This window comes from Stigmatopora argus, chromosome 4, assembly GCF_051989625.1.
Source record: "Stigmatopora argus isolate UIUO_Sarg chromosome 4, RoL_Sarg_1.0, whole genome shotgun sequence".
Classification (NCBI taxonomy): domain Eukaryota; kingdom Metazoa; phylum Chordata; class Actinopteri; order Syngnathiformes; family Syngnathidae; genus Stigmatopora; species Stigmatopora argus.
The window spans coordinates 8,940,833-8,948,339 of record NC_135390.1 but is presented as its reverse complement, the minus strand read 5'-3'; the positions used below and the strand labels follow the sequence as shown (position 1 = coordinate 8,948,339).

The 7,507-nt window shown below is 39.3% G+C and overlaps 1 protein-coding gene across 2 annotated transcripts; it reads right to left on the bottom strand.

Moving 5' to 3' along the window:
* Window positions 1-307: 307 nt before the first annotated feature.
* Window positions 308-7,278, bottom strand: spmip4 (sperm microtubule inner protein 4). Of its 2 annotated transcripts, XM_077598181.1 has the most exons (8): window positions 7,158-7,278; window positions 5,610-5,678; window positions 5,498-5,527; window positions 5,239-5,405; window positions 5,062-5,144; window positions 4,815-4,989; window positions 1,540-1,619; window positions 308-1,470 (listed from the first exon to the last, which is right to left on the bottom strand). In XM_077598181.1, the coding sequence occupies exons 4-8, from the start codon at window positions 5,336-5,338 to the stop codon at window positions 958-960; spliced, it is 951 nt and encodes a 316-aa protein (XP_077454307.1). In that variant the 5' UTR covers window positions 5,339-5,405; window positions 5,498-5,527; window positions 5,610-5,678; window positions 7,158-7,278; the 3' UTR covers window positions 308-957. The 2 variants fall into 2 exon arrangements, with proteins under 2 accessions (XP_077454307.1, XP_077454306.1); XM_077598180.1 differs by lacking the exon at window positions 7,158-7,278 and having other exon boundaries at window positions 5,598-5,645.
* Between the last annotated feature and the right edge of the window lie 229 nt (window positions 7,279-7,507).

Here is a 7,507-nt window from a genome sequence, read left to right as displayed (position 1 = left end):
TCCCGTTTTTCTCGTATTTTGTTGTGTGTACAAATTATGTATTTTTTTCTCAAAATATAACAAGCACGTGTTATCTCATTGAGTGCCATTGTTTGGGCTAGATGTCCAATCCATTTTAACTGGAAGAGGATGGCAGCAAAAGCTTTAAATTAGAAAAGCCTAAAATTAATATAAAAACGATTTTAAAAGAAATAAAAGTAAATATAAAAAATCTTATTTAAAAAAATAAATCTTCAAAAAATAAATACTTTTGATATTTTTCTTATACTTTCACATTTTTAGACCTTGTTTTTATTCTTAATTTTACATATTTTCAAAGTGTATTTTTTAAATATTTTTAATATTTTGAGAATTTTTAAAGATTTTTTTACAATTAATTTTCTATTCAATATTCTGTATTTTTTTATGTATTATTTTTCTTTGGGTATGTATTTATTCCCCAATGCTTGTTGTATACCAGCTCTTGTATACCAGGGTTGTCCAAACTTTTTCTCTAATGACCGCTTTCAGAATAATCAAAGGAACCGAAGTCTTTCCCCTCTCATTTGTTAAAAAGAGGATCGGGATTGGGTTAAAAAAAACAAAAAAAAGATTTAATTCATTTTTCAGAATTAACTCATTGGTTGCCATTACCAGCAAAAAAAAAACCCAAAAATCCAATCCATTGGCAGGGTTTCAATGCCATTCTTTTGTGTGCCATATTTAATGATGTTTTCATAATTTGCTGCTAAAATCTGGGCAGCGGGCCATAGTTTGGACACCCCTGGTGTATATGTATTGTTAAATGTAAATGCAGGCACCAAGGGTTTAAGTACAGTATTTTTCATAATAGTTAAAAAAATAAAGATCTATAGTTCTCAAAAAAAAAAAAGATATGTTTTGGATTCTGCACCTAAAAATGACTTAAAAAGAGCTATCAGACCAAACTCAAAAGAAATTGTATTCCCCAGCTTCAAATCAGTGTATGATGTTGCTGTTGACGCCATAAAAGTTGTGTTTCTTGCCTGTGTAAACATTGTCTCTCAAGTTGATAGACGAATATTTGATGGAGTCGTTGAAAATCTGGTGGGCCTTTGTTTTGCTGTACGCGGCTTGCAAACTCCGAAGGTCGAGGCCTATGTTTTCCCTAGACGCTTTTACCACAGGTGAGATGCCGGGCAGGCGAAGCCGTGACATATTGCTATTTTGGTTGTTGGTCGCCAGGGAGCTTGTCAATCTTTCCTCAAAATGCACTCTTGGCCCCTCTTTTCTCTCTACTTGATTATTCCTTAAAGATTCGGCTACTTCTCTTGTTGTTTCTTTGGTGTTTGTGGGTTGAGGAGCAGCTTTCTTGCATAAACACACTCCTAGTTTTGTTAGAGAGGGGTTTAAATACCCCTCGGCGTGAGGGCTCTTCAGGTTCCTTCCTTTTCTTCGTCTGGCTTCTTGCCTCAGTTTTGAGGGAACCAGCACCAAAACAGCTCGATCCCTCTGAAAGAGAAGATTTGAATTAAGGACAGTGAAATGCTGCCGCCAAGACTTAATTGTGAATTTTCTCACATCTGGGCCCAGTGGTACAGTTTGTGAAGTTCTCCTAGGCTGTGCATTCTTTTTTTCTCGCAGATCATACTGAGGCGATCCTTCGAAAAGATAAAAAAACAATTTGCATCATCCAAAGGCAGTAAAATGAACTCATTGTATGGGCATTATAGGGTTTTTTTCATTCGTTTTCTGCATTGCTTATCCTCACAAGGGTCTACCCCAGCTGACTATGGGCACCATCTGGGTGGGGGGACATCCTGAATCTCACACTCATACCTGGTAGTATTCAACCATTCATTGTTTTGGGACGTGGGAGGAAACTGGAGTACCCTGGGTAAACCCACGAAAACCCGGGAGAACATGCAAACTGGAGGACCGACCTGAGATAGAACCATCGACCCCCTAACTCTGACGCTGACGCACTAACCACGAGTTTATTCAGTCCAAAGTCACATGCTCATAAACACATCAAATGCTATCCTAATATTTTTTAGTGCAGCGCAGTGATGTAATTAATCTCCATTTGCACACAATGCAGTAAAACCCAGGGCAATGAGCAATATTAACACAACAGGTTGCAAAGGAAGGAAGTACATCTGTTTTATCCCAGTGGAGAGAAAAGATCCAATTGAAAGAATAAAATTTTAAATGTAACAAATGAAGCAAAAGTTCATCAAATCGAATGTGTGTACGGCAACAGTAAGAAATGTCATTAATAGCACTCGTGTAAATGTCAGCTAAAGATTTGGAATCAAATAACAACCCACGTCACTGGATCTATTTAAAATGCCACGATTTAGAACTAACGTGACGACAAGGTGTTAAGTAATGAAATAGGTAAAGTTATGGAACGACAAAACCATGGAGACAAAAGAGAAACTCAATTAATGTTTAAAAAGTGTATTGCTTCCTGGGTATTAAAAAAACTATGAAAGAAATAATGACAAAACTAAATCTTTCAAAAGACATTGTTGTATAGGGAAATTTACTTGTTAAATGACTTTTTTTGTGTCCCGTAAAGACAAAAAAACTACAGTATATATTGTTTTTGCTGATTGATTTCTTTTGATTTTGGATTATTTTGATACGTAATGAAATAAAGCCACCTGTATTGAATTATTGGTGTTTAATCTGAACTATGACGTCATGTTTAATCCTAAACTATGACGCAATCACTGTTCAATCAACAGTCTTTATGCAACAGCGCCACCTGGTGTCGAAAGGAATACACAGGCGCAAACGGATAGTTAAACACCACAAAGAAAAATAGATAAGCAAACATAAATATACATATACATGTTAAAAGTTAGAATGCTATTAAATAGCTATTTTATATTATTATTGCATTTAGGATAGGGTGAATGAGTGGTTAGGGTGTCGGCTTCACATTTCTGGGGTCCTGGGTTCGAATCCAGGTCGGTCCTCACTGTGGCGTTTGCATGTTCTCCCTGAGCTTGCATGGGTTTACGCTGGGTACTCTGGTTTCCTCCCACATCCCAGTGTAGGATGGTTGAACAGGGGTTAGGGTGTCCCCTGCCTGTTGCCCGTAATTAGCTGGGATAGCCCCCAACATCCCTTGCCACCCTTGTGATAATAAGCAGTTCAGAAAATGAATGTTTTAAGGATCAATACCAAGCCCAATTCATATAGTCTGAATTCATTGAGTGCAGGATTTGATTTCAACCACACAAAACGACAACTTTTCACCAATCTAGTGTCTTACAAGTGTTATCAGTTGATTGCAGTCAGGTCTACCATGTTTTAGCAGAAAACTCATTGGTTAAAATGTCTGTGCTGGATCAGGTGGAACAAAAAGTTCCCACAGCAGCCCCTGAGGACCAGTTAAGCGGCCCCTTCCCTATAGAAATTTGCCTGCTTAATGGCCACGATCCTGCACTTCGTGGTGATTCTTTCAATCTCATTATATACTTGTATCATGCCAATAAAAGCATTCAATTCAATTCAATTCACTTCGATGTTACCCCCTTCTTTCAATAATCCTTCACCAGTTTTGCACTTCAACACTATATGTTCAAACTGGTCGGATGTCCAGCCATGTTTGTTGGGTTAGAAATTTTAAACAAATGAACATAAATCAAATTCTCATTTGTGATTGAACACACAAAAAACTAGGAAAATATTTGAACACTAAAGTGTTATATTATAAATTAATCAGTGCGTTTTATATCATGCCATATTAATTTGAATTACAAATAAATGGCTAATTTTTTGCATGCTTTATTTTGCAAAGCTGGCTTCGTATCGGGTAGCGGGAGGTTTTGCATATGCATATAGTATCAATTTTCAGTTTGAGAAATGACAGGGTTTTTCAGAATAAAACGCAACAAAGGTGAGGTGCAAAATTAAGAACAAATAAAACATTATGCTTAAGAACACTCCCAAACCCCATTCCATTTGTTCTTCTTATGGCCTTTTCCTTTTGATATAGCCATATACATTGTTTACATATGTATTTTGTATTCATTCATTTTCCATACCGCTTAACCTCACAAGTGTCGTGAGGAGAGCTGGAGCCTATCCCAGCCAACTACAGGCACCAGGCGTGGGGCACCCTGAATCGGTCGCCAGCCAATCGCAGGGCACAAGGAGATGGACAACCATTCGTGCTCACACGAGCAATTTAGCGTATTCAACCATCTTATCTTATTCTGACACACCCATCACTTTGGAACAGGACAATAAATCTGGACTCATCAACCCAAGAGACTAATAATAATAATAATAATCGGACATAGGCCATGTCGTCATTACCACAACACAAAAAAGCCTACTTGTCATCACACGCAGAAACTGCGTGTGACGAAATTGATGGTGCTTCTCCATAAGCTACGTTTAATCGGCAAAAGACCTAAATAAGTGTAAGTTACGGACGAATTTGTCATTCCGCTGTTGTGGATACAGGTCGCTTACCTCTCGATTACATACAGGTCGCTTACCTCTCGATTACCGCACCCTGTCTGCCACTTACCTTCCTTCAAGTCAGCTAGTAGGAGGCAGATCACCAACCAAACATCTATTCATATGCCGCATAGATGTTTGGTTGGTGATCTGCCTCCTACTAGCTGACTTGAAGGAAGGTAAGTGGCAGACAGTGAATGGGTGCCATAATACAAACTAAAGACGGTCCAACAAAATATTAGTGTGTGTGACTTTTTCTTTTTGGATGGTGAGTTTTTTTTCAGCGGGCAGTGTAAGTCAAAATGGGCCTTTCCCACTGAAAATCAGCCATTATTTCCAATTTCAATTCTCTCAAGGGGTGATTCGACACTTACCCTTGTACTCCGTTTGATAGGAAGTGACCCATTGTAGCTTGTCCATTTTCCTTAACATGTTACTCGTTCGTTCAGAAGCCGTCAAGTGTCCGTCACCACTTTTGGGGTGGGGCAGCACTGCCATCGTGGGAGCGGCGTACAAGGCATGCCTTACTCCCCACACAGGTTTTGGACGCTAAAAAGATAAGAATGATTGGAAAAGGTGTGGACATGACACAATCAATTTGGTACTCAAATGTTCATTTACATCAGAGAAGGTAAACTCTCCAGTCCTTAGAGCTGTCTTTGCCCTGGTGGGTGTTCCCAAGATCTCATGCCTGTATGGAGCACCTGTATGAGGACATAGTAGGATTTCACCCATGTGATTAGGTTAGAACCAGAATATCTCATGAGAATATCCTGCACCTAGCTACTTTATTTGTACCTGTTTTGCCCAGCACACTAATCCTGGGTGCCGTCTGGACGATGGGGCTTATAAAGGGGAATGTCCGAGGGTCATCTGACTTCCGGAAGATAGGGAACATGGCAAAGCGGGAGATGTGGGATGCATAGGGATGTTCTCTTGGAAACGCAGTCTTGACTGCTTTCTCCCTATTTGGAAGTCATCTAGTCAGCAGGTGTTCAATTTAGGGTCCGACGTAATACACATGGTCACAAGTAATTGTCTTTTCAGACATACTCACGATATGTTTACATCAGTGGGTTTTGCAATTCTAAGAAAAAACACATAATTAGTCTATGCCATTGTCTTGTTTATATTATAGCCGCTCATGTGATACAGACAGCATTACTCACAGCTGATCATTGAGGGGGGCATCTCTGATCTTTATGACATCATTGTTGTCAGAGTGACTCACAGTTCGACTGTGGAAGAGGAAGTGGAGACTGTTATTAGAAATGCATTTGGGAGTTTGGTTAGGAACCGCTTGGATTCTAATTCTCACTTGGATATGTCTCTTTTTTTATCAAATACTACGTCTCCATCAGGATACAAAAACGATTAAACGGAGGAACAGATTTCTCCATGAGGACCACATTCATTATTACTTGGTTTTATTGGAAACAGCTGGGAAAGGTAAGTTACTTTCTATGGTAATTATCATACTATTTGATATTTCTATTCAATTAATGAAGTATTCTTTAAATTATTATTATTTCACATTAGATGAGGATAAAAATAGAGACTCCTGGTTAGCTAAGTAAATTCGAAATCTCATCTCATCTCATTTTCTGAACCGCTTTATCCTCATTAGAGTTGCAGGGGGTGCTGGAGGCTATCCCAGCTGACTCCCAGCCAGAGGTGGGGGACACCCTGAATCGGTGGGCAGCCGATCGCAGGGCACAAGGAGACGGACAATCATGCACACCCACACCTATACCTAGGGGCAATTTAGAGTGTCCAATCAACCTACCATGCATGTTTTTGGAATGTGGGAGGAAAGTGTAGTACCCAGAGGAAACCCACGCAGGCCCGGGGAAAACATGCAAACGCCACACAGGTGGACCGACCTGGATTTGAACCCAGGAGGCCAGAGCTGCGAGGCTGACGTGCTAACCACTCAGCCGTCTGGCCGCTCTAATTTAGAAATTATTCTGTGTATTCCTTTCTATTACCGATTTTATTGGCCAGATCATTTTATTGCCTCTGATGACTCAAAATTAGTTGATTTATAATCAAGCCACCTGGTAGTTTAGAAGGTTCATTCACCTGTCTTCAGCGTGGGCAAATGGGATAGAGCATAAGATCGATTCCTGCTCGGTGGTGTTATGATTGTGCGTGTTAATGGTTGTTTGTTTAGGATGTAGCCTGCCCTTTAACCGAAGTCCGCGGGGATAGGCTCCAGCAACCCCCGTAACCTTTGCGAAGATCAGCGGGATGGAAGATGAATGCTTTTTAATTTTATTTTCACTTCTTGAGCCACACCTGAAAGAGCTGGGTGCAGTTTTGAGTGTCAAAATAATAGGTATTCCTGTTTATTTTAATATATCTCATGCGATTTGAATGAGAAATATGAGTTATTTAGGCCTGACAGCTGTTTTAACAAATTCTTTAAGGCAGAGTCCATACCTGATCTCAGTTTTTCCTCAGTTTGCCGAATATGCACACACAATTCTGTTAAAAAACAATCCAGTCATGTGTGTTATAACCACATTCAATTGTATCAATGTTCTGTATAATTTTATGTAAACATCTAGAATCTAGATCATGAAGTTGAAAAAAAAACTTCAAAAAAATCAATGTCAAATATGGATTCCACATTAAAAAAAGTGTTAAAAACAGATGGCAGACACATTTTTATCCACAAGCTTTGACAGTATTGCACAATTTTGTGTTAATCTTACCTTCACAAGTATACGAGCAATCAATCCACCTTTTCGATTTGAAGGGGCAGTAGTGGGGAATAGTGCAGCAGCAGGTGGTAAAAGTATTGGGTGGGCATGGCTCCAATGAGTCCAAAAGAACCAAACTACTGTAACAAAAATGAAAATATACAATGTCACAGATTGAATCACATTATGAGTGGAATTGAAGCTCAAACCTCTTCTATGGAACACAATGAAACCAAATAGTACCTGCATTGGATGGAAGAGTGGTTTTGGTTACAAGGAGTCATCTTTCACAGTTGCATTACAACATGTTCAGTCTGCCCTGCAACACTTGACTCAGAAACAAATGAGAAAATTAACCTCCA